Raw genomic sequence first — 27100 nt, 5'->3', positions numbered from 1 at the left:
CACAGACATAATCTATTCCACTTTCTTCCATTGGGAAAAAGTCCGAGGCCAAGTACCAGCCAACTCAAGAACAGCTGCCATCAGACTTTTGAATGGACTTACCTCACATTAAGTTGGCCTTTCTCCACACCCTATCTGCAACTGTGACATGACATTCCTCACCCTCTCTCCTTTGCTTCTCTATGAACAGTATGCTTTGTTTGTATAGAGCAAGGAACAGTACTTTTCACTGTATACTAATACATGTGACAATAACAAATCAGATCAAATTAAATCAAGTACATGGTGACTAACCAGCATATCCGTCTTTGCAGATAAAAAAAACAAGCAACACACCAACAACTGAGGACATTATCAATAAACTACTAATCACAATGTGTGTGGTAATTACCTTGTTAAGAGACTTGCTAGGTAAACATGTAAATAGTGGCACTTGGAACAATTTAAGGTCAATGCTTCTTACAGGTTACTTGGGCTGAGGAAGAGTCTTACAATAAGCTAGCTTCAACATAAAGACCAGTCTGGAGTGATTCTTCCACTGCAGCTGCTTATTGTGGGTAATAGCCAGTACTCCCAAAAATAATCTTCAGGAGGGAACGATAGACAGTTCAAGGGCACATCCACGTGTCTTTGTAACAGCATCTGGTCAAGTCAATTGATGAACAACTAGTATGCTTACAAACAAAGACAAAACTTTAAAGAACAGTGTTTCAAATGTTCTTGATACTGTTGTACGTTTTTTGTAAAATTGTCAAATTCCTTATATTCCATCTGGGTTGCTTATAATATATATACTTTTTAATGATATGGGGTTACTACTTAAAGGAAAATAATACTGTTGTAATGTACTGTTTGTAATGCTAAATATAATCATTTAAGTAGCATGCTTATGTTAATATTTATATAGTCACAAGAAGTAATGGAAGATCACGGGTGTGATCTTCTGGCTTTTCATGTTGATGGGATCTTTTGGTCCTGCCGACGGTGAAACCCCACCATGTGTTTCCTGACAACATAGGGTGGAATCAGCAGGAAATTCCAATTTCAGTAGCAGGACCAGATGATTCTGTTGCCAGCCAACAGTGTGCCATCTCCTGCCACTGAGAACGCCAGACAATCCTGGCATAAGAACATAAGAACATAAGAAATAGGAGCAGGAGTAGGCCATCTAGCCCTTCGAGCCTGCCCCGCCATTCAATAAGATCATGGCTGATCTGTCGTGGCTCAGTTCCACTTTCCCGCCCTCTCCCCATAACCCTTAATCCCTTCTCTTATCAAAAACCCATCAACCCGCTTCTTAAAAATATTTAGCGAGGCAGCCTCCACCACTTCAACGGGCAGAGAATTCCAGAGATTCACCACCCTTTGAGTGAAGAAGTTCCTCCTCAACTCCGTTCTAAACCGCCTCCCCTTTATCTTGAGGCTGTGCCCCCTAGTCCTACTGTCTTTTTTGAGCGGGAAGAGTCTCTCCACCTCTATCCTATCCATCCCATTCATCATCTTATACGTCTCAATGAGATCTCCCCTCATTCTTCTAAACTCTAACGAGTACAAGCCTAGTTTATTCAGCCTCTCCTCATAGCTCAATCCCCTCAACTCCGGTATCAGCCTAGTAAACCTCCTCTGCACTCCCTCCAGGGCCAAAATATCCTTGCGCAGGTGCGGCGCCCAAAACTGCACACAGTACTCCAGCTGCGGCCTCACCAATGCCCTATACAGCTGCAGCAAGACCTCCCTACTTTTATATTCAATCCCCCTCGCTATGAAGGCCAGCATCCCATTCGCCTTCCTGACCACCTGCTGCACCTGCAAGCTGGGTTTTTGCGATTCATGCACAAGGACCCCGAGGTCCCTCTGCACCGTCGCCTGCTGCAGTTTTTCGCCACGTAAGTAATAGTCCTTCCTACCATTCTTCCTACCAAAGTGGACCACCTCACACTTGCCAACATTAAATTCCATTTGCCATTTCCTGGCCCATTCGCCCAGCCTATCTAGATCCTTCTGCAGACTCTCCACACCCTCCGCACAATTTGCCGTTCCCCCAATCTTGGTGTCATCAGCAAATTTCGACACCCTGCACTCGGTTCCCTCCTCCAGATCATCTATATAAATGGTAAATAGCTGAGGCCCCAGCACCGACCCCTGGGGCACCCCACTAGTCACCATCCGCCAATCCGAATAGCACCCATTGACCCCCACTCTCTGCCTCCTATTTGACAACCAATCCTCTATCCACGCTAACACCCTACCCCCAACTCCATGTCCCCTGACCTTCTGCAATAACCTCTTGTGAGGTACCTTGTCAAACGCCTTCTGAAAATCCAGAAAGACCACATCCACCGGCTCTCCTCTATCCACTGCCCTAGACACATCCTCATAGAACTCCAGTAAATTTGTCAGACACGACTTCCCTTTAATGAAACCGTGTTGCGTCCGCCCTATCAAGCAATTCCCTTCAAGATGCCTCGCAATTTCCTGCTTAATGATGGATTCTAACATTTTACCTACCACAGACGTTAAACTAACCGGCCTATAATTCCCCGCCTTTTGCCTGGCACCCTTCTTAAACAACGGCGTAACATTAGCCGTTTTCCAATCTTCCGGCACTTCCCCGGAATCCAGCGACGTCTGGAAAATAACCACCAAGGCATCCACTATCACCTCCGCCATTTCTTTCAGAACCCTCGGATGCATTCCATCCGGTCCTGGGGACTTGTCCACAATCAGCCCCTCCAGTCTGTCGAGCACCACCTCTCTAGTAACAGTAATGTCATTAAGACCCTCCATTCCTACCACCTTTCCATCGCTAACACCCGGCAAATTATTCACGTCCTCCTCCGTGAAGACAGAAACAAAAAAGTTAAGCGCACGTGATTCAATTCTCTTGCATAGTTGTTGGCTTAGGTAGGCTGAAGCAGCAACAAGTGTCAATTAAAGCTCTGTGTGCAACCTCTATGCCTACCCTTTAGTTTCATTTGTATTAATCTAGAAAGAGATAACACTACATTAATAATTACTTTTACTTTGCAGTTGGAAATCTGAATTTAAGTTTGAATTGCAGTATTTGTAGTTTTTGTGCTCGGGATTGAGCACCATTATAGCAATTTTGTTCAGTGACAAGGTTAATTTCTGATCTTTTCCCATAATTTCTTCCAGTTGCTGGTCAGAAGCAAAGGACAAAGCATTCCAGTGAATAGCATAAGCATGATTTATTTGGAATAAGTTTATTTTCTTTATATCTGTCAACTGCTCCAGAATTTCAGTAATGTAAAAGCTGCTTGTCCTGCCTGCAAGAACTTTTTTTTATTTCCATCCACTTTGACAATGTTAATGAGAAAAAATTGTATTTGACGTTTAACTAATTCCCAAATACACATTATTCTCAATAACTTTGTTGTTCTACCAAAATATATTGGTTTTTGTTTAAAGGTAAGCCTTTTACTTTGAAGTCTGTTGCTGCAGTTCTTTGGCTGCAGCTTGCCCACCAGAATCATGGAGTAAAATTCTCCCTGAATTCACTTAAAACCTTGGGTAAATTTTCAAAATGAGTCTCTCACACTCTGTGCATCACAGAGAGCCTTAGCCTGAATCTTGCTGAAAAGCCGGGGCCAGGCCTATTCCTTCTGAAGAGGTTGGCACAGAGAAGTTGGCAGCATAGCGCTGAGCGGGCTACTGCGCAGACACTGATCTGTCAGAGCGGAGACCGGCACATGCGATGATCTGTCATAGCAGAGATTGAAGCATGCACAGTAGCCCCACTCTGCTGGCCCCCTGATCGCTGGCCAGCCCCATGATCCCGCATCGTTGGCTTTGGGAACGCTCCCCATGCCCCCACAACTGGCCTCCTAACCACCCCAAGCTCCTCCCCTCCCTTCACTCAGCCCAGCAGTCTTGATTCCCAGCCACCCACCTTCTTCCCTGTCTCCCAAACAGAGTCCTGAGTGCCCTGCAGGCAGACCACTGCCCCCCCACCCTAATGGCCAGCCCCAATCAGCCTTTCCCTCTCTCTGTCATGTATTTCTGTGCAGAGTGGCAGTGTGACCCCTCCCCACCCCCCCTCCACTGATCTCCCCTTGGTGGATGGTGCTACATATTGCCACCTGGTACATTGGGCATGGCCGGGCTGGCACTGCCAGTCTCACAATGACCAGGGGCATTCCCCTCTTACCCTCCGACCTCCCCTGTAGTGGGGAGCTGTTGTACAACCTGCTGAGTGAAACACTCTTAGTGGAGAGGTTGGGGGTGGCTGTGGGAGGAGACTAGCAGTGCCCCCCACCAGGCTTGCTAATGATATTAAAATTCTAATTTAAGTATTTTAATCAGATCCGCGTTGATTTCCTATTTCTGGCATGGCGATGAAGCGCCGGAATTCTGGCAGCTGGAGATCCATGGAGGCCACTGCGTCAAGTGAGAAACCCACTACGTGGCCTCCGCTTATGTCTCCCGGCCTGCTGCGCTGGAAGAATCACTCCCATAATTTTGATGAAATGCATTTTTTCAGTGTAAATTTTAATATTGCTATTTTTGATGTTTCCATCACTGCATTCAATGCCAAAAAAAAACAGAACTTAAAATGCACATAGTGTAGAACACTATTCTTTACATAAGATATAAATAAAACGAATAGCAATGGGTAACAAAAATACTTTGAAGATCTTGCCTTGTTCTTAATTTAACCTGTGTATTTTATGCCTTTGGTTATTGTTCAATTTAGCGCATTTCAATTTTTCATTTCAATTTTTATGAAGATTGTGTTTGAAATGGTAAATTACAAAATGGTTTTAATATAACTGAGGCGAATTTAGTGCTTATTTTGCCCTCAAAAGAACTGTGATGTGAAATGTACAATAAAATTTGTAGTCAGAATGTTTACTTCACATCTGTCTTATTGTACTCCCTCAGCATCATAATTTGCAGTGACTCATCCTAATGGTTGTTTTGCAGGAGACTTCAAGACCGAACTTCAATAGAAATATGGAAAATTAGTGATGTCATAGAACACACATAAGAAAAAAGAACTTGTACCTCCTAAATGATATCGATCCAGTGTCATTTTGGGTGAGAAAACAGATGTGATCTGGCACGCATCAGATCGCAATTGTACCACACTTAGGGCAGAATTTTACAGCCTTACGTGTACCGAAACCATAATATCCCACCCGAAGTCAATGCCCCTCATCCATTCCTATTCCAGGTGATAAAATTCCGGTCTTCAGTCATTTTTGGGAAAGTGATGAGTTTTGCACCGGTCCTGAGTGGCAGGGCTTAAACATGCTAGTAAGCCTGGCTTCACAGAAATCGGCACCCTGTTTTGAAGGGCACTCCGATCTCAAATTGAAATTGTGGAGCACCCCCCGCCCCACCCCCACCCTCCCTCCATGGACATCAAGGACACAGGAAGGGCAATGCCCTGGAAAACTATAACTGATAATGAACCCTTCCTAAATAAAAGGTAGTAAATGTAAGTTATTGGTAAATGGATGGTGTTAGCCATTGGTAATGTATCTTTCATATTTGTTCTTTGAATATATTTGTAATTGTTTTGTAATAATGTAGTTGTAGAAACAAGTCTCCTCTTCGAGGGAATTTCTCCACCATCCCCAACAAGATTGCTGGCCAATAGGTCCCTGTTCATGACCCCCATCCTCCCCAGTGCCTCTGCACCTGGGAGGAGGTCCACAATTACAATTTGAGATAGGGGTTCTAGTTTTTCCTACTAGTGCAAACATCCTCTCCACATCCACTCTATCCAGGCCTCGCAGTATCCATTAAGTTTCAATAAGATTCCCCCCTCCCCCGCTCATGCTTCTAAACTCCAACCAGTACAGACCCAGAGTCTTCAACTGTTCCTCATACAATAAGTTCTTCATTTCATGGATCATTCTTGTGAACTTCTTCTGGACCCTTTCCAAGGTCAGCAGATACTCCAAATGAGTCTGACCAGAGCCTTATACAGGTCAGGAGTACATCACTGCTCTTGTATGCGAGCCATCTCGACATGAGTACTAACACTGCATTTGCCTTCCTAACTGCATAACCTCACACTTTTCCACATTGTATTTCATTGGCCACATGGTAGCAAAGTGGAGGGTGGCGTGGTAGCAAAGTGATTAGCACTGCTGCTTCACAGCTCCAGGGACCTGGGTTCGATTCCCAGCTTGGGTCACTGTCTGTGTGGAGTTTGCACATTCTTCTTGTGTCTGCGTGTGTTTCCTCCGGGTGCTCCGGTTTTCTCCCATAGTTCAAAGATGTGCGGGTTAGATGTGCTAAAATTGCATGGCCAATCAACCCAAGTGTCCTGAGATGCGTAGATTAGAGGGATTAGCAGGTTAAATATGTAGGGATATGGGGGTAGGGCCTGGGTGGGATTGTGGTCGGTGCAGACTCGATGGGCCAAATGGCCTCCTTCTGCACTGTAGGGTTTCTATGATTCTATGATCTGCCACTTCTTTGCCCACTTACCTGTCCAAGTCCTTTTACAGCCTCCCTGCTTCCCCAATACTACCTGCCCCTCTACATATCTTTGTAACACTACAAACTTAGCAACAGCGCCTTCAGTTCCTTCTTCCAAATCGTTAATGTATATTGTGAAAAGTTGTGGTCCCAGCACCGACCACTACTCACCGGCTGCCATCCTGAAAGAGATTGCTTTATCCCCACTCTGCCTTCTGTCAATCAGCCAATCCTCTATCCATGCCTGGATCTTACCCTTAACATCATGGGCTCCTAACTTATTTAACAGTCTCCTATGTGGTATCTTGTCAAAGGCGTTCTGGAAATCTAAATAAATCACATCCACAGGTTCTTCTTTATCTAACTTCCTTGTTACCTCCCCAAAGAACTCTAACAGATTTGTCAGACATGACCTCCCGTTGTGCTGACTCAATCCTATTTTATCATGCACCTCCAAGTACTCCGTGATCTCATCTTCAATAACGGACTCTAATATCTTGCCGATGACCAAAGTCAAGCTAAGCAGCCGATAATTTCCCATCTGTTGCCTCCCTTCCTTCTTAAACAGCGGTGTTACATTAGCTACCTCCCAGTCCTGTGGGACCCTCCTTGCCTCCAAGGATTCCTGAAAGATCACCACCAATACCTCCACAGTTTCCTCAGCTGTCACTTTTAAAAGCCTTGGGTGTAGTCCATCCGGTCCAGGTGATTAATCCACCTTAAGACTTTTCAGTTCCCCCAGACCCTTTTCCTTAATAATGGCCACTACACTCACCTAAGTCCCGTGACTCCCCTGGAGCTCTGGCATCCCACTAGTGTCTTCCACTATGAAGCAAATTAACTATTCAGTTCCTCTGCCATTGCTTTGTTTCCTATTATTACTTCTCCATCCTCATTTTCCAGTGTCCAATGTCTTGTTTCGTCTATCTCTTATCTTTTATATATTGAAAAGAATGCTTCTTATCTTCTGTTATATTACTAGCTGCTTACACTCATATTTTATCTTCTCCCCCCTTATTGCTTTTTTAGTTGTCCTCTGCTCGCATTTAAAGGTTTCCCACTAATCTCGCCACTTTGTATGCTTTCTCTTTTGCTTTAATGCTGTCCTTGATTTCCTTCATTGGCCATGGATGCCTCTTAGCATGTTTCCTCCTCCTTGGGATGAATTTCTGTTGTGCCTCCCAAATAACCCCCAAAAACTCCTGCCATTGCATTTCATTGTCTTCCCTGCAAGGCTCCCTTTCCAAACAACTTTGCCCAGCTCCTCCCTCATGTCTTTTTCGTTATCTTTATTTAAATGTAATACCGTTACGTCTGATTCCAGCTTCTCTCTCTCAAACTACAGGGTAAATTCTATCATTTGTGGTCACTGTTCCCTAAGGGTTTCTTCACCTTAAGTTTCCTAATCAAGTCTGCCTCATTACACATCACCAAATCCAGAACTGCCTGTTCCCGAATAGGCTCTGTCACAAGCTGCTCCAAAAAAACCATCTCTGAGACATTCCATAAATTCCTTTTCTTGGGATCCACTACCAACTAATTTTCCCAGTCCAATTGCATATTGAAGCCCCCCGTGATTATTGTAATATTGTCTTTTTTATATGCCCTTTCTATCACCTGATTTATTTTCAGTCCCACATTGTGACAACTAGTAGGGGGCCAGTACATAACTCCCATCAGGGTCTTTTTAACCTTTGCGATTTCTCAACTCTACCCACAGAGATTCTGTGCCTTCTGATCCTACATCACTTCTTGCTATTGATTTAACTTCATTCCTTACCAACAGTGCAACCCCTTTGACCATCTGCCTGTCTTTTCAGTAGGACACATATCCTTGGATGTTTAGATCTCAGCCCTGATCTCCTCGCAGCCACATCTCTGTGATGTCCACAACATCGTACTGGTCAATTTTGATGTGCGCAACACGTTCATTTCTCTTGTTCCATATATTGCGCATATTTCGGTACAACACCCTCAACCTTGCATTGACCACACTTCCCTTCTCATACTTGTCACCTTTTTTGCTCTGCCTGAGGTTAGATTCCTGACACCTTCTATACTCTGTTCTATTATGTAGCCTAGAAACTTTAATAAACTCTCCTGAGCCTTCGGCTTCTTTAACCAGTTGAAAGTCCTCATCATTAACCTGCACTTCTACCCTCTCCTTTAACATTGATTTATAAGCCTCCATACAATTAACACACCGCCCCCCCCCGGCAACTATTTAGTTTATTGCGCTATCTACAGCCATAGTTATAGGATTCGCCAGGACTCTGATCCCAGCATGATTTCCCATCGGAAAAGGTCCCCTCTTCCCCAACATGGTGCCAATGTCCCATGATTCTTCATATCTGCTCTCTTTCACTTTAAATACCTCAGTTAGGCCACTCCTTAACCATCAAAACTGAAGCAAATACAATCACAACTGATGCTCCCTGTCCTTTAAATCTCAGTATCATTCAGGTAAATTCCTCCAAGTTCAATAGTTCTTTAAGTCCCCTTGAGATAAATGTGGTGTAAGATTAAAATATTCATCTCTGACCAGGCTAACCTTAGCAATAACACTTGGAAGTTATTTCATCAATTCAGAGACTGATGAAGAAATTCTATGAGCTATAACTTTTGACTTCCCCAGTGTCAGATTGGGGATGTTATCCCAAAGATGGCTGAGAATCCCCTCTCTGAACTTCACAAGTAAGCGTTTGCATGACAGTTGCCTCTCTGTTATGCTGAAGCATCAGATTGTTGTCAGTGTAGGCGCAATAGACCGAATGGCCTCCTTCTGCACCATAAAATTCTATAATGTGATTTAAATTGTAAACTCTGGTTGGTTCCACCAGGGTTAACCAATATTTACTCAGAAAAAGTGAGAATTAAAACATCATCTAACTTTGGGTAACTATTATAAAGATCCAGCCACAGCTTCCACCCCCCACCCACCAACCAAACATCCTAGCTGCAGGCCCAACCTAACTTCTGACCTGACTCCCACCATATCCGCGCCCCCTCCCTCCTCCAGACCTGACCAGATCATCGAGCCACAGGCCTGACCCAATCTCAATTCTGCAGACCCAATCTTCCCACCAACCCGACACCCTCCCCACAGCTTGAGCAGACCACTCCACCCTGACCTTGGGCACTTACCTTCTCCCTGGCCTGTCAATTTCAAGTGTCTTCCTGCAGGAAGGTGAGAAAAGCTTAGCACAAGTAAATTGTGTCAATTACATTCTTTAAAAAAAACTATCATTTATTTTGTGTCTTTCACTAGGACAGGGTGTTTCAAAGTGCTTTACGAATAATTCAGTGATTTTGAAGTGTAATCATTGTTGCAATCTAAAAAACCCATCAGTTGCCATAATGTCAGATGACCACTGGCTGTGACTGGTGTGATTTTCATCTGAGGGGCAAGGTTGAGAAGGCGGGCTTTCATGAATAACTTCAGCCAATGCAGGAATTGAATCTGGATTGTTGGCATTGCTTTGCATCACAAGCTGGCTGTCCAGCCAACTGAGCTTAGCCATGTGCAGCAATGTGCATGGACATCAAAATCCTGCTTTTCCTCCAATTTCTTGTCTTTTTTCAAAGATATTCTAATATGTCATACAAAGACCCAAATTAATGATCTCAAACTTCCCTCCATTGAACTCTATATGCCACAATTTTACCCAGTCATTTAATGTAACTTCGTCCCTTTGCAACTTTCTCCTCTCGTCAATGCAACATATTGTGCCTCTTAACTTGGCCACAACTGAAAACTTGAATATACACCTCTCTATTCCTTTAAATCATTGAAATGTGTAGATTCTTGGAGAACACCAATAAGAGTTTATTTATGTTACCTTTACTCTCTGTCTCCTACCTATCAATCACCAACCCATAATACAAGGTTTCCTCCAAATCCATGTACTAATAATCAAATGTGAGGCAGCTTATCAGATGCTTCCTGAAAGTCCAAATAAAAACATCAATTAGATACTTTCCAGGCCACCAAGTGATCTCTTCAAAAAATTAAATAAGATTAGTTAGCCATCAGTTAACAGGCTGATAATTGTTGGTGTTTACTTGGCTGCGAAAGACTGATAAATCAGTCCTACCTCTCAGGTTCTCATAGTTTAGCTTTATTCTAGGAATAGGTGGAAGGCAAGTTTCTAAAGGGAGCTGTTTCGTTGCGATCTCTTCTTGGGCAACTTTAAGCCAATGTCGAGGATAAAGGACACAGTTATTGTCCAGCACATTACTGGCACAGAACAGCCAGTTCTTTTGTACTCATCAAGTTCGAGATTACAGAGCAGTGGTTAGAAAGACCTCACATTGATTTTATATTAAATAGAGTGCTTTTTTTTAAGATCATTAGGAAGGTTAGTGAAGTGTCACATCATTTTTAATTTTTGTATACTTATAGAATTCAAGTTGCACATATTCTAAGCAAGCAACATCTGTTCCAATGATTTGCCACAACTGTATTTTTGTTTTGATTTTGATAGTATATATTCTCAGTTGCACATTCTGACAGTTTATTCTTCTGCCAACTGATTGTGAATTGAACATGAGGGGCGATGGCAATTCAATCAGTTAATTACAGTGAGATTTTCTTCAACGCAGACAACACTCGATATTCAATGTATTCAGTCACATGCTGGTTTGTGCAAAGAAAGAGCTTGTTTTCAGTCATGCTGTTTATGAATATGAGAAAAGTATCTAGTGAACTTGTAAAAACATAACTACATGTACGTGTTCATTATTTTGGTTCTGTGCAAATTTAGTTAACTGCTTGGGCAGAAATGACAGGGAGATTGGATATTCCCATTGGTTCGACATGTGCACAAACAAAGTTGGACAATTTTTAAAATAGGTTTGAAACTGTTATTTATGGAAAGCAAAATCATTGCTGGGCCACATCATAGAATCTTAATGATAAAATATATATTAATTTACTTTTTGAAAAAGAAGTGCAACCTGCAATGCAGAAACATAAACAGCTCTTATGTGCTTATGAAAACGTGCTCACGTGAGAAGCTGATCCTTTCCATAGCGGAAAAGGATGTGAAAGTGTCAGTCATGTGAAAAGTTATTTTTAAATTGCAATCTGTAGTCTGTTGAATGGTAGATCATCACAGGACTTAAAAATTGAGTGCTGCCATAAAAATAGTGGCTCCTGAATGGCACGGTAGCACAGTGGTTAGTACTGCTGCCTCACAGCGCAAGAGAACTGGGTTCAATTCCCAGCTTTTGAGGAGTCTACATGTTCTCTCCGTGTCTGCGTGGGTTTTCTCTGGATGCTCCAGTTTCCTCCCACAGTCTGAAAGACGTGCTGGTTAGATGCATTGACTTGAACGGGTGCCGGAGTGTGGTGACTAGGGAAATTTCACAGTAGCTTCATTGCAATATTAATGTAAGCCTTATTTGTGACTAATAAATAAACTTTACTTAGCGTATGTGAAGACACTCTACCAAGGGAAACAGAACATAACTGGAAATGTTTTCAACCTCATTGGGAGAAAGCTTCTCTCTTTTGAAGCTTCCCTTTGTGATGTTGCTTTCCCTCAGGCCTGCTTAGTGTAAATCTGGCTTCAACTTACTTTCCATTGATCCAATTGAATCAGTCCAGCTTGGCATGCAAGTCCTTTAAATTGAGGTAGTTGGACCCAGAGAAATATATTGAATGGCATCCAAATCTTCAGTTCTAATGCATGCAAATGTGTGGTCTGGCAGCAAATGTACACATTTGTCATGATGCCACAAACAACAGTGTGTTCAGTAATGAGGACTGAGCAGAACTAGTTGTGTGTTTTGGATAATGTGAAATATGGATAATTTGAATTCTATCTTGATATTTCTTGTATTTTGTTTTTTGCTTAATGAATATTTCATCTTGAATTGGTCGCATTCTTTACCTTTAAGGGCTTTGAAAAAGTGTTTGCCAAAGTTGCTTTCATTTTCGACTGTTTCGAAACATAATGCAAAAATATGAATTTGAAACTCTATCCTTTTCGTAGTTGAACCATAGAATCCCTACAGTGCAGGAGGAGGTAATTTAGCCCATCAGGTCTGTACCTACTCTCTGACAGAGTATCTTACCCAAGCCCTATCCCAGTAACCTCAAGTAATTATCCCCTAACCTACATGCTTTAGGACAATAGGGGGTAATTTATCATGACCAATCCTCCTAACCCACACACCTTTGGACTGTGGGAGGAAACCCACACAGACACAAGGGAGAACATGCAAACTCTGCCCAGTCACCCAAGAGTCACTGAAATAGAACCCAGATCCGTGGCGCTGTGAGGCAGCAGTGCGAATCACTGTGCCACCATACCACCCTGTTGCTCGAGCTTTCATGCTGCTCTTCCACATATCCCTTTAAGTTAGATGTTACCCAATACCACATGATCATTTTTCTCCAAATTTAATTTCAATACCATAGAATCGTAGAAAACCTACATTGCAGAAAGAGGCCATTTGGCCTATCGAGTTTACACTGACCACAATCCCACCCAGGCCCTACCCCTGTATCCCGACATATTTACCCGCTAATCTCTCTAACCTACGCATCTCAGGACACAAAGGGGCAATTTTAGCATGGCCAATCAACCTAACCCGCACCTCTTTGGACTGTGGGAGGAAACCGGAGCACCCAGAGGAAACACACACAGACACAAGGAGAATGTGCAAACTCCACACAAACAGTGACCCAAGCTGAGAACTGAACCCAGGTCCCTGGAGCTGTGAAGCAGCAGTGGTAACCACTGTGCTATTGTGCCACCCAAATTTCAGATCCTTCTTAGATATTCTCTTCAGTTAGCATCATCAATCTCCTTGCAAAATGATTTCAGGATAAGGAATTTAGTTTTGCTTTTTGTGATCCAATATTTGACACCTAGTAACATTATGCAGTGGGATGTAATGATGAGACTCCGTTGTTAATTGAAATCAATATTATGATCCTCACATGTACCCTTATGTATTCTAACAAGATTACAATTTTTTTTGTTTTTATTCCAATTCAATCAAATCAAGTCCAATTCAGAGTCTCACCAAGTTGAGACACTCCTGATCCAAGATGACAAGACATGGCTCTCATCTCCTGTCTTGGGCTTGATCTATATAATCCAAACTGATTGGAGTAGGCATAGCTCGTCCTCCAAGGCTTGATTTCATTTGCATCTTAGCCAAAAAGCCGGGCTGCTGCTTTTAAAAATTGCTTCAAATGAAGCTAAAATGCAACCTAATGACTCCAACCAAGCACAGCATGTCAATACTACACTATTTTCCTGAGTGGGTGAAAGTTTGGCTTTTCCAGCAAACCTCCCTTTAGTACAAAGTAATTAGCCCTGTTTTGTAAATAAAGACTGGATTTTCATTGCCCGTGCAGCATGGGCATAAATCCCATTGTGGCCACTAACTCTTACAAGAGGACCATAATGGGATTTGTGCAGAATTATATCAATTTTTCAAAATGAAATCTTCCCCATCCCCTGTTAGTGATGTAATCAGGTTGATGCCCAATGAGGGCATGAACATAATTACCATCAATTTAAGTACATTTCATGCTATTCCTTACCTTCCAGTACATCAGATGCCTCCCTTCCCCACTGGCATGATATTCATGCTGACGTGAATCACTAGTGCTGTGCAGCAGTCAAGATGACCACACTGGGATGTGAGGAAGCCAGTTTAGCCAAGCGCTGCCAGGATGTGGACCAGGCAGCCGGGGGATGATTGAGGGGGAATGGTGGGGAGATTGCTGGTGATTATGTAAGGTGGGGCAATATCTGTTAGGGGTGGTGAAGGGAAGTCTGCCTCATAACCTTGTGATCAGGGTGCCCTTTAAAAATGGTGCCCTGATCTCTCTGGAGCTGTTCTTGCTGGTGACTTTAGGCATCACCCCTCAAGAATGACAATGCCAAACATGCCTCCTTGTTTGGGGTGGCACAGTGGTTAGCACTGCTGCCTCACAGCACCAGGGACCCAAGCCTTGGGTGACTACCTGTGTGAACAGGTTGGCATGTTCTCCCCATGCCTGTGTGGGTTTCCTCCACAGTCCAAAGATGTGTAGGTTAGGTGGACTGGTCATGTCGAGTTGCTCCTTAGTGTCCAAAGGTGTAAGATAGGGATTATGGGGCAAACATTATGGGGATTATGGGGATAGGGCAGGGGAGAGGGTCTGGGGAAGACACTCTGTCAGAGACTTGGTGCAGACTTGATGGGCCAAATGGCTTCTTCTGTACTTTAGGGATTCAATGATTTAAGATCTGGAGAGAAAAGCTGGATGTTTCTCTGTGGAAAAACATGCCGGATTTCAGTCATAACCTGACCTTGTGCCGTTTTTTTAGGAAAATGCCGACCAGTCTTTTCATCAGACATTCATTTCATTTGGCCAACATTTTACTGAAGCCTGGCCAGCACCTAAGCCAAAGCTTGCTTTTTCATTAAGACTGTTTCGCTATCAGAAGTACTGCCAATTTAACCAGTATTTTCCCCTACAACTCTGAGTAGAGGCCTGGCCCATTCAAGACTTCAACCTTTTATCAAATGTGAATACCTACTAGAAGCATCAGAAAAGGATAATTGAATAGAAAGCTGTCAGCACAGCTTCATGTGTGAAGGCTGCAACATGTTACATCTGAACCGGTAGGCCAGGACCTTAATAATATAGACAAGCTGATAAAGCCTATCCTATTTCCAAAGGCAATGCAACTGTTTGAATAAAATGGATACCAAAAGTCTTGTTTCGCCATCAGTGACTCATAAGTAAGGCCAAGGGATGGAATGGATTCACAACAAAAGGGGTGGATAAAGTGATTGGGATAATGTGGAGACAGCAAAGGAATGAAAGAGATCATTCCTGCTTCTCACAGTAACATATAAAAGTATTTAAATTCTAAATCAAATGTTCCTGATGCAATTTAGCAGTAGAACAAATGTATGTGCAGATTGGGATTGGGCCTTCACTGTTAAATGTCATTTTTGCACTAGACAAATGGACACAATGTACACTGATTTTACCACAATTCCCTATTGTCCCAGATAATTATGGTTAAGGGTTTCCTGTTGCTCATCACTTCCACCATATTAATGCATGGGGAAGATGGTGATGTCGTGGTAATATCACTAGACAAGTAATCCAGTAGCCCAGGCTAATGCTCTAGGGAGACAGTTTTAAATCTGGTGGACTTCTAGTAATGGTGGTCATGAAACCCATTGCTAATGCCCTTCAGAGAAATTTGTACCCCCAGATCCATAGCAATGACTCTTAAATGGCCTAGCAGGTCACTGCTACAGAAAAGCCATTAAGGAACAAAACTGAATGGATCACCTGACCTAGGCACCAGAAACAACAATGCCCAACCCTGTAACACTGCAAATTCCTCCTAACATCTGGGGTCTCCTGGAGAGCTGTTCCACAGACTAGCTGAGTAACAGCCTGATATAATCATTCTCATGGATTACAGCTACCAGACACCACCTCAGGTGGTGGCATAGCATATACAGTCAGGAGGGAGTTGCCCTTAGATTCCTCAACATTGACGCTGAATCCCAGGAAATCCTATGGAATCTGGTCAAACACGGGCAAGAAAACCTTCTACTGATTAGCACCTAGCGCCACCTGTGTTCTCCATCAGCTGATGAATCAGCACTCCTTTCATGTTGAACATCACTTGGAAGCAGCAGCCAGGGAGGGAAGGTCACAAAATGTACTCTTGGTAGGGAAGGTCACAAAATGTACTCTTAGTGGGGAACTTCAATGTCCGTCACCAAGACTGACTTGGTAGCACGATTACTAACTGAGCTGGCTGAGTTTTAAAGATGATGTGGATGTGCTGGCGTTGGACTGGGGTAAACACAGTAAAAAGTCTGATAACACCAGGTTTTAGTCCAACCGATTTATTTGATAGTAAACTCACAAGCTTTCGAGGTTTCCCTCTTTGTCAGGTGAATGCTCCATTCACCTGACGAAGAGGGAAACCTCAAAAGCTTGTGAGTTTACTATCAAATAAATCGGTTGGACTAAAACCTGGTGTTCTCAGACTTTTTACTGAGTTTTAAAGGACATAGTTGATGTGTTGGGTTTGCAGCAGATGGTGAAGGAAACAACATGAGAAAGAAACCTACAGAACTATCGCTATGCAATCTTTTCAAAATCATTTACTTGCATTCAGCTTTTCTTCTTGAAAATTTATTGATGTTCAGTTTATATGTGATTAATGGAGGAATTTGTTTCCATTATTCTTAGTGCTGCCCGAGTTCCCTTACCACATCTTGTGAAAAAGTTATGAAAGCTACAGCTAACTCAAGTTATCGTTGTAAACTGGTAAATTGTAAACAGGCCTAATTCATGCCTGCTCATGTAGTCTTGAAATGACTATTCTGTTGGTGACTATTCTTTTATGCTAAATGGCAGTTTATGGGACCATTACCATTGAGTTAGGAGATATCATAAGAATACAATAAGGTGCTTTACACATGAACATTTTGCCATATGAGGATAGGTTGAGAGATGAAGGATGAGGGGTGGCCTGATAGAGGTGTATAAGATGATGAGAGGTATTGTTTGAGTGGATTCTCAGAGGCTTTTTCCCAGAGCTGAAATGGTTGCCACAAGAGGACACAGGTTTAGGGTGCTGGGTACTAGGTACAGAGGAGATGTAAGGGGGAAGTTTTTCACTCAGAGGGTGGTGAGTGCATGGAATCGGTTGCTGGTGGTGGTGGAGGAGGAGGATTCGATAGGGTCTTTGAAGAGACTTTTGGATAAGTACATGGAACTTAGTAAGATGGAGGGTTATAGGTATGCCTAGTACGTAGGGGCATGTTCGATGCAACTTGTGGGCTGAAGGGCCTATTTGTGCTGTAGTTTGTCTATGTTTCTATTTATTCCTTCATTTTGTATACTTGCCCTCTTTGCCCCAGTCTTCAGCCACCTAGCTCCCATGATATGATGCATGCATCCTAATTTCCTCCACTGCTGCCTCCTCTTTAAGACCTTCCTTAAAACCCAAACTTTTGACTAAACATTTTTCTACCCCCCCCCCCCCCCCCCCCCCCCCTCCAATTGCTCCTTCTTTCGCTTGATCTGTGTTTATGCTTATCATGAGCCTTAATATTTGTGAAGCACCTTGGAACCTTCTTTTACATTAAAGACTCTATAGTAATACAAATAATTGCTGTTATTGTTGCTTCCTTTCCTCCTTGGGACTGAGAGGCACTATGTTCAGAGATAAGGTAATATTGACATATTGAAGGAACCAAATATACTGTTCTGAACAAGAATTGAGGCAACAGGGAACCAGAGTTTCCACACAGTTTGTCTGGAGTACAAGATTGGCAGGTAATTAGGCTTATATAAATTAAAAGGAAACTACTAAAATTTACCTGTTTACAACAATGATTTGAGTTAGCTGCAGCTTTCATAACTTTTTAACATGGTGTGGGAACCTAGCACTGCTGAGACTTCAAAGCATTAACCAGATGGGGGTAGAAGTCTTGCCCTAGCTAATAAATGCCCTGATTAGTGTTAAATAGCTGCAGGGCAACTGGTATCGGTTTTCCTGTGACTCTTCAGGGAGTGGGACAGGAAACCTCAAACATCCAAAAAATCCTGCCTGATGAGTTTTACAATAATTCAGTATTTCCATGGTCACCACTGTAGATACCAGGTTTTTATTTCCAGATCTATTTAATTATCTGAATTGAACTGAACTCAATGTTGCCTCAGGTTCTTTGGCCAGTCACTTGGGCTACTCTCTGAATGGAAACAGTTTCTCCTTGTATATTCATAATTTTGAATATCTCCTTTGCCACTTAATGGAGGTCCCACATCCCTGTTACCATTTTTGTAAATCTCTTCTATGCTGTTACCAATACCTAGGCATCTTTTCTAAAGCATGGTACCCCAATTGAACAATGGCAAACTGAGGCCTAACCACTTTAGTAAAGAGTTATCATAACCTTCTTATTTTTGCACTCTATTGATAAAACCAAAGATCCTACCTGCTTTTTTAAAAAAATAATCTTTTCAGCTTGTACTGAAACCTTCAATGATATGAATCCATGGATCTCCATTCTTTCCACCCCTCTAAAATACTTTTTTCTGCCTCTCATTCATCCTGATAACATTTCATTGTCATATTTCATCTGCCTTACGACTACCCATTTTACTAATCTATCAATGTCGTATTGAGGTCTGTGAGTGGCACAGTGGTAAGACCGCTGCCTCACAGTCCTAAGGATCCGGGTTCAATTCCAGCTTCGGGTGACTGTGTGGAATTTGCACGTTCTCCCCGTGTCTACATGGGTGCTTCAGTTTCCTCCCACAGTTCAAAGATGTGTGGATTAGGTTGAGCGGCCTTGATAAATTGACCCTTACTGTCAGAGGGGTTTAGCAGGATAAATGTATAGGGATCGGGCCTGGGGCGGGATTGTTGATGACGCAGGCTTGATGGGCTGAAAGGATTCCTTCTGCACCCTAGGGATTTGGTGTTGCCGGCCTCCCTATTGTTAAACTGTTGAGTATTCTATCATCTGTAAACTTATGTCCTTTATACCCAAATCTAGTATAGGATCTGGCATGGAAAGAGTTAATATGGGACTGGGTATAGTACCGTCCCACTTTGTGATGTAAATGGACACATGATCTGAATCTAGAGGGCAGTCAGTTATTGAACAGAGATGTGTGTGAAGGTAAACACGGAGAGAGCTCCTTTGATAAATATAGTAATTAATAAACACTACTATGAAACTATGCAAGACTCCAAACGTCTTTGTGAGACCTACCACAGCAAACAACATGGTGATCGTGATCAGAACAACCCAGAACCTCACAGCGACTGCAAAAGACATTAAAAACTTGGAAAATTAAACGAGCAGAATTCTGACCTGACAAAGCATCAGAAGTGAAGGCACATAGGATATCACCAGAGCAAAGCTCCAAAGCAGAAGGCAGAAATACAACTAAAACTGCAGCAGAAGACTCCACTGAAACCCTTTAAAGTCTGGATCCAATACCCAGGAATGCAAAGTCTAGAAACACTAGCAGAGGTGAGCTAGAAAACCTTAGTTTTTGGCCAGAATGAGTTTTGAGAAGACTTAAGTCAGCCGCAGTCAGAATTGCCATTTTAAAACATATTGTCAACAGCCCTTGGTTTTGAGTCATCGCCTGATCACATGGCGGCTGAGCTTGCTCTGAACAAATTGGGAGTTAAAAGACTCAGAAATAGTCAGAATCAATGGTTTCATGACCTAAAAATACTTAGATACTTTAGGGAAGACTCAGGCTGATTTAAGGATTCACTACAGTAATCAAGATGCAATTACTGTGGTATCCTGCTAAAAACTAATTGCAGGAAACTTCACTAAGAGGAAGCATACCGCAGCACCATCGTGGATTTCCTTACAGCATTCCAAGCTGTACACAGCTTGAATTTTAAATGTCTATGGATCAAACATCTACCTGACCAGCCTAGTTTATACTCATACAAGGTCCACCAATCACAAAATTGGGGACTTGGAGAAAGAAGTTCCTTAGATACGTGATTCCTTCAGGTCTAGACAAAAAGACAGAAGCTGAACAGGTAAACACATTTCTTTATTGAGTAGATCCAATTGCTGATGTTATAATAGCTATTTTAAAGTTAAAGTTAGAGATATCCTTTTTCAGACAGAACTGAGGAGAATTCCTTTCTCTCTGAGTTGTGTGACTTTGGAACCCTCTGGCTGGAATTTTACCAGCACACCTGCCTGAGGCTCATAAGATCACGGCCCAAGGCAAACGGAGAATTCGGGGCAGGCATGCAGGTAAAATCAGGGTCTGTGCCTCAGATGGTAGTGGAGCCAGGGTCATTGAATATTTTTAAGGTGGCGGAAGATAGATTCTTGGTAGGCAAGTGAACTAAAGATTCTTGAGGTAAAGATGGGAATGTAGAACTTGAAAGATAAACAGATCAGCTTTTATCTTATCAAATGGCCTACTGTTGTTCCTATTTCATTTGTTCATAAAAGATTTGAAGTTTTAAAATCATTTAACACACATTTTAATTCGAACAGTTACAAGATCCTTGAAAGACAAAAGTTTAACAGATGTGTTCAGCAGCCAGGAGAACCTGTTGACTCCTTCATTAATGAGCTGTATGGATTGGTGAGCACTGTGACTATGATGATTGAGATCAGAGCAAATCAAGGACAAAACTGTTGTCGGAGTGGCAGACGGTGCACTCTCAAATATGATCCAAGCTAAGGAAAATTTGACCCTTGAAAATATCATTCAAATTATTAGGAAATCTGAAACCCATTTACAGCATCGATCCATTTTAAGAGGTGAAAGCAAGCCAGGATACAGAACAATCTGCACTGTCCAGCAAGTGATACAGCAGTCAAAAGAAATTATACCTTAACTGACCACTAGATGGTGGGCAACCATGCCATCTCTGTGGAACCAAGCAACCTCATAAATGTGATCAATGACTGTATTTTAATTGGAACCACACAGGACAATTTCAGAAAGCTACGCAAAGCTAAAACAGTAGACACAGACATGATACCAAAACAATTCTCAAGGTTAAGGCACTATACCAAGAGGAAACACAACCATACTTATTAGGTGACATCAAAGATCAAGGATTTCATTCTGGAATGCAAACATCTTGGTTAATAATCATCTCCTAAACTTTAAATTGGATAAATGAGCCAGTGTTCTGGTCCTCTCAGGTAAGGAATTGTGGCTGAGGGCTTTCTGGCTATGAATGACAGACACAATATGATTCTGGAACTTTTAAAGTAGACAACAAACAAACCTTTGAAGTCATGTACGACATCCATAACCAGTCTTTTTTTCTTCTCAGCAGAATTGCTTGTGCTACCCCAAACCTTCAGGCAATGTTAAGTCAACCTCTGCCATCAATTACACAGAATTGTACTTTCCTCTGAGCCCCAACAGAAAAAATACTTTTGAGTGGGACTTAACCCTGATTTGTCTTCTGTCTTTGCACAGCTGGATTGTCCATTACCAGAAGCTCCTCTTTGGTCAGACTAGCCAACCACTCAGATGGTTACCATGATGTCTTAAATGAAATATAGCCAAGAGATGAACCAGTAGCAAGAAAAGCCTTAACATCCAACTCCAACATCTGTTGGTAAAAGACCTCAATACAGCCCAATACAGATGCTGCAACATCCAGCTAGTTAGTCAGATGATGCTGTAGTTGAGAAGCAGTCACCAACCGACTGCAGCACACCTCAGTGAGGCAAGGAAGCTAACCAGTGAAAACATTGTTGTCCAGAAAGCTAAATTGCAAGGTGAGCCTTTTGATAACTCAAATCCACACAATAGGAAGAGGCATCCTCCATCCCAGTGCATCATGGCAAATTACACAGAGGAAGGAAAACAGAATGAGCACTACAATGAAATGCGAACTTGTTCTCCCTATCAGGAACAAGATGAATCAATGACCATCAATAATACCAGATGGAAAGTTGAGAAGAAGTGGTTAAGTTCCAAAAATTGAAAAAGAAGAATTAAGCTCAACTAATCAAACACTAGAATGACCACATCCAAAACAACCTCCTATTCATCAAGGTTTATTTACCCAGTCATCAGAGTCCATTGCTCCTTCAGCAGTTGTAACTGGCTTCCAGAGGGGAGAAAAGTTAATATATCCAGTCTTGGACTGCACAGATATATGTGTAGAGGCAAACATGCAGACAGCTCCTAACTTAGATCTTTGACTATATATATGTTTTTGTTGCTAGTAGTTAATAAACACTTACTGTTAAATTATACTGGACTCAGAACCTTTGTGTGAGACCTACTGAACTACACACATCATCTCACAATAAAGGGAAGATCATTAACACACATCAAAAAGAGCAGTGGGTATAATACCAATCCCAGGAAACACCACCACCCTCATGAAAAAAAACTTTTACTGCTTTCTGCTTTCTTTCCTTAGCCAATTTTGTCCTTACAGCTGCTATCTCTTTGATCTCATGGCCTTTAATTTTGCTAATAGGTCTTATGCTGCACTTTGTCAGATACGTTTTGAAAATGCATACTTATTAATATGAAGAGCAATACGCTTGTTAGTCCTCTCCATTACTTCATCAAATAACTCAATCAAGTTCAAACACCTATGCTTCAACAAATCTGTGCTGATGTTCATTTCTTAACATTTTCTGATCAACTTTGTCTTGGAATATTGGCTCCAAAAATTACCCCACCACTGACATTAAGTTGACTGTTCTTTTTTTGTCAGGTTTATTGCTCTGTTTTTTAACTAGGAGTGCAACTTTTGTAATGTTCACTTCTCTGATGTAGTCCCCGTGATTGTAACCAGAGGCACTGGAATTTCAACCCTTCTCTGTGATTTGGAATGCATCCCATGGAGAACTTTTCCACTTCAAGTGCTACCAAACCTTTCCATATCTATTTTTAATCTAATCGGCCCTACCTTTTCCTTAATTACTTTTTCACTATTTGAGTTTGTAAAAAAGGTTTTGGGTTCCCCTTTATGCAAGTCATTAGGCTATTCATTCCCTCTCTTCCAAATTCATAATCAAACGAGCAACTGGAGTAAGCCATTCTGTTCTTTAAGGCAGGGCACAGCTGATCTGATTGTAATGTCAAATCTGCATCCCACTTAACTGCAATAACCCGTCAACCCCAAGAATCTATTCACCTCTGTCTTAAAAATATTCAAATACTCTGCTTTCACCACCTTTTCAGGAAAAATTCCAAAGATATATGAGAGAGATTTTTCCTCATCTCTGCTTTAAATGATCCTTTATTTTGAAACATTTTGAAATGTTCCAGACTCTCCCACAAGAGGAAACAAACATTCTCTCAATATCAAACCTGTCAATGATCTTGTAAGTTCTCTCTGGAGCGTAGAAGGATGAGGAGTGACCTTATAGAGATTTATAAAATAATGAGGGGCATAAATAAGGTAGATAGTCAATATATTTTCCCAAACGTATGGGAATCTAAAATTAGAGGGCATAGGTTTAAGGTGAGGGGGAGAAATACAAAAGTGTCCAGGGGGCAATTTCTTCACACACAGATCGGTGAGTGTCTGGAATAAGCTGCCAGAGGTAGCAATAGAGACGGGTACAATTTTGTCTTTTAAGAAGCATTTAGATCGTTACATAGATAAGTTGGTTATTGGGGGATATTGGCCAAATGCGGACAATTGGGATTATTTTAGGGGTTTAAAAAAAAAAGACGGCATGGACAAGTTGGGCCGAAGAGCCTGTTTCCATGCTGCAAACCTCTATGACTCTATGTCACCTCTTATTCTTCTACTCTCTGGCAGATCTAAGCCTCGCCTGTTTAGCTTTTCCTCATATGACAAACCAGCAATTCCAGGTATTAGTCTGGTAAACTTCCTCTGAACTGCTTCCAACATATTTACATCCTTCCTTAAATCAGGAGACTAATACTGTACACATTACTCCAGACGTGGTCTCATTCATGCTTTGTGTAACTGAAGCATAACTTCCCTACTTTTGTATTCAATTCCCCTCACAATAAACAATGACATTCTATTAGTTTTCATAATTATTTACTAAACTTGCATACTATCCGTTTGTGGTTCATACATTAAGCTACTCCGATTCCTCTGCACCTCACATCTCTTCAATCTCACTGGAAAATGTGTCTGTTTTATTCCTCCTGTCAAAATGGACAATTTTCCACATCGTACTCCATTTGCCAGACCTTTGCCCACTCATTTAACATATCTATATCTTTTTGTGGCCTCCTTGTGTCCTCTTCAGAACTTACTTTCTTACCTATGTGACATCATTAAATCTGGCATCCACCCCTTCATCCAAGTCATTTATATAAGTTGAGGGCCAAGCACTGATCTTTCATTTAAAGAAAATTCTTTTCATTTTTCTTTTGTTCCTTACTTCTTTTTGATCTCCTTTGTACTTTTTATATTCAGCTTGTTTCGTACTATGTTAGGAACCTTGAAATTGTCAAGTCTCCTTTTCCTGTCTCATTTTAATCTCAACATTTAATCTTCTAGGGAAATCTAACTCTATATACAAACCTTTGCCTCTTTGAAAGGTTCCCATTGTTTAATGGCAGTTTTAATTGCCAATTTTAGATTTAATCTTTGTGGGTCAGATAATGTTTCAGCTCACCTGAATTAATCTTCCTCCAGTTAGATATTCTTACAATTGCTTGTACTTTGTCCTTTTCCATAACTATTTTAAACCTTGATGATGTTATGATCACTGTTCTCCAAATGTTTTCGACTGAAACATGCTGTACTTGCTTCAAGCCCCAAAACAATATCCAGTATTGCTTCTTTTCTCATTGGGTGGCCACTATGCTGATCAAGCAAGTTCTCATACACATTTCAGAAATCCCTCGTTTTGCCCTTTACTCTGTTACTATCCTAGTCTATATTAGGTCCTTGATTAGCAAGGCTTTTTTTTTGCATCTTCTTTTAATTTACCTGAACATTTGTTCCTCGATCTCGCTTCCATTACTTTGTAGCCGCAAGTATGTACCCAGTTGCATAGTAACTCTCTATTGTCCCTTAGCTATAACCAAATTGTCCCTCGTCTTTCTATATTGACTACATATCCTTCTCCAAGGCTAGGGTATTTTGTTTCATTGCATCAGAATCCCATGTGGTGACTTGTGCCTGTAGCTTATCAACATTGTCTACCATCTATGTGCATTTTCATGCACGCGTTGCAAACTCATCTTAAACTGCCTCCAATTTGTCCCAGTCTGATATTATTTATTTTTGAATTATACATTGCTCTAATATTATTTGCTGATTCTAGTTATCTGTGAACCTTATTTCTCATCATGTGGCCCATATCCATTTCAAAAAAGGATAGAAATTTGTTTTTAACATACCTTTCTTCCATTAGTTCTCGAATTGCTGCCACAGTGGGTCCAGAGCCAAGATGTGTATAGTATGGGCCTTCATCTTTTTCTATGATTTGCTCTGCAATAAAAATTAAAACAAATAGGAAATAAGTGAACTTTTTAGATCTCTACTTGTCAAGACTATGCACAATATAGAATCAGGAATCACTTTCAAATCATGCTGACAAAGTTTTGGATTTTCAGTTCCAATGAGTCTAAGGCCAGGATTTTGGGCCCATCCCGTCTGGTGGAATATTATGGTCCCAGCAAATTAAATGGCATTATAAATAGCCTGCATCTGCCAAGGGAGGACATGCCAAGTGAGGCCCATGAGTCTCAAAATTCAAATACATAACAAGACAGCACATTGGAATGAGACAGAAACTAAAGTCACATATCACTGAATTCTGGAATATTATAGATGAGGGAAAACAATCACATGCCAGCACCTAAAGATACTTGGTTGCCTTCTCTTGAGCGAGAGCAACTTCATTCCTACAAAACGCAGGACAAATCCAATCAGGCCAATTAGTGCACCAGCAGTCTACTCTCAGTCTTCAGAAAGTGATAGAAGTGGTCATCAACAACACTATCAAATGGCAGTTAGTCAGCCATAACTTGCTTACTTAACACCTATTTTGGGTTTCACCAGGGCAAGTCAGCTCCTGACTTCATTATAGCCATGGTCCAAACATGGACAAAAGAGCTGAATTCAAGAAGTGAGGTGAGAGAGACTGCCATTGACATCAAGACAGCACTTAACTGAGTGTAGCGTCAAGGAGCCCGAGCAAAACTGGAGTCAGTGAACACCAGGGGAAACCTCTCTACTTGTTGAAGCCATATCCAGCACAAAAAAGATGGTTGTGGCTAATGGAGGCCAATCCTAGAAGATGACTGCAGGTTTTCCTAACCAGGTAAAAGTCTGGCATCATATGGTAGCATTTATGTCACTCTCTGTACACAATTACTAACCTTAATAAACTGTTAGTCTACTTGGTGGTCACCTGTCTTTGCAAGACACTACATTTGGCGATCTGGAGCAATTGGAGTGCCTTCCTATTCCTGTAGATATTTGTATTACTGCAATATCACTTAGGGCATTGGGTGATAATGTTCATTGACTAATTCCACAAGCTCCTCGAAAGTTTTATGGCAGGATTTTCTAGCCGCACTCACCCTGAAACCAGAAAATCCCATCCAAGGACCCATGGAGAGGTCCATTGACTTCGGGTGGGATTTTTGAATTTTAGTGTGAATGTGGCTGGAACATCCTGCCCCCAAACTTTCAAGGAGCTTGTGGAAATAGTCAACGGACATTATCACCCAATGTCCTCGGTGATAATGCAACAATACAAATTTAATTCAATAACAGCCCCAGGGAAGTTGGTAACAGCATTTGTGGTACGCCTAAGATGAACAGCTGAATAATGTGAGTTTGAGTCTGCACTCAATAATGTGAGACAGGCTAGTCTAGTGTCAACAACATAACTATACAAAAGAAATTATTAGCAGTGGCAGAAATTAATTTAAGGCTATAAAAAGTGCGAAAAGAGTGGTGATTGAGCTGCAAAGTCTGCAAGCAGGCAAGGTCTGCCAGGTTTTGGCGGGAAGCTGCTGGTAGTAGCAGCACCAGAAAGGAAAGCACAGAAAGTAATGAACAAAGAGGCTCAGAACAAAAGAGAATGCAGAGGTACAGGGAATTTGGTCCACAGACTAAAGAATGCTACCAGTGTGGAGGAGACTACCCAGAGGATAAATGTAAATTTAGGG

General features: G+C 41.7%; 1 protein-coding gene across 2 annotated transcripts in view; it reads right to left on the bottom strand.

Annotated features, from left to right (window-relative positions):
* Window positions 1–27100, bottom strand: part of tet3 (tet methylcytosine dioxygenase 3) — a 350637-nt gene that overhangs the window by 62352 nt on the left and 261185 nt on the right. For both annotated transcript variants that reach the window (XM_080217173.1, XM_080217174.1), the window contains one exon: window positions 25319–25409. In XM_080217173.1, coding sequence (XP_080073299.1) covers window positions 25319–25409 — 91 coding nt within the window. The remainder of the gene's footprint in view (window positions 1–25318; window positions 25410–27100) is intronic.

Source organism: Carcharhinus amblyrhynchos, chromosome 34 (assembly GCF_965287045.1).
Source record: "Carcharhinus amblyrhynchos chromosome 34, sCarAmb.v2.hapA, whole genome shotgun sequence".
In the NCBI taxonomy this organism is placed as follows: Eukaryota; Metazoa; Chordata; class Chondrichthyes; order Carcharhiniformes; family Carcharhinidae; genus Carcharhinus; species Carcharhinus amblyrhynchos.
This window is presented reverse-complemented; position numbering and strand designations above follow the sequence as displayed.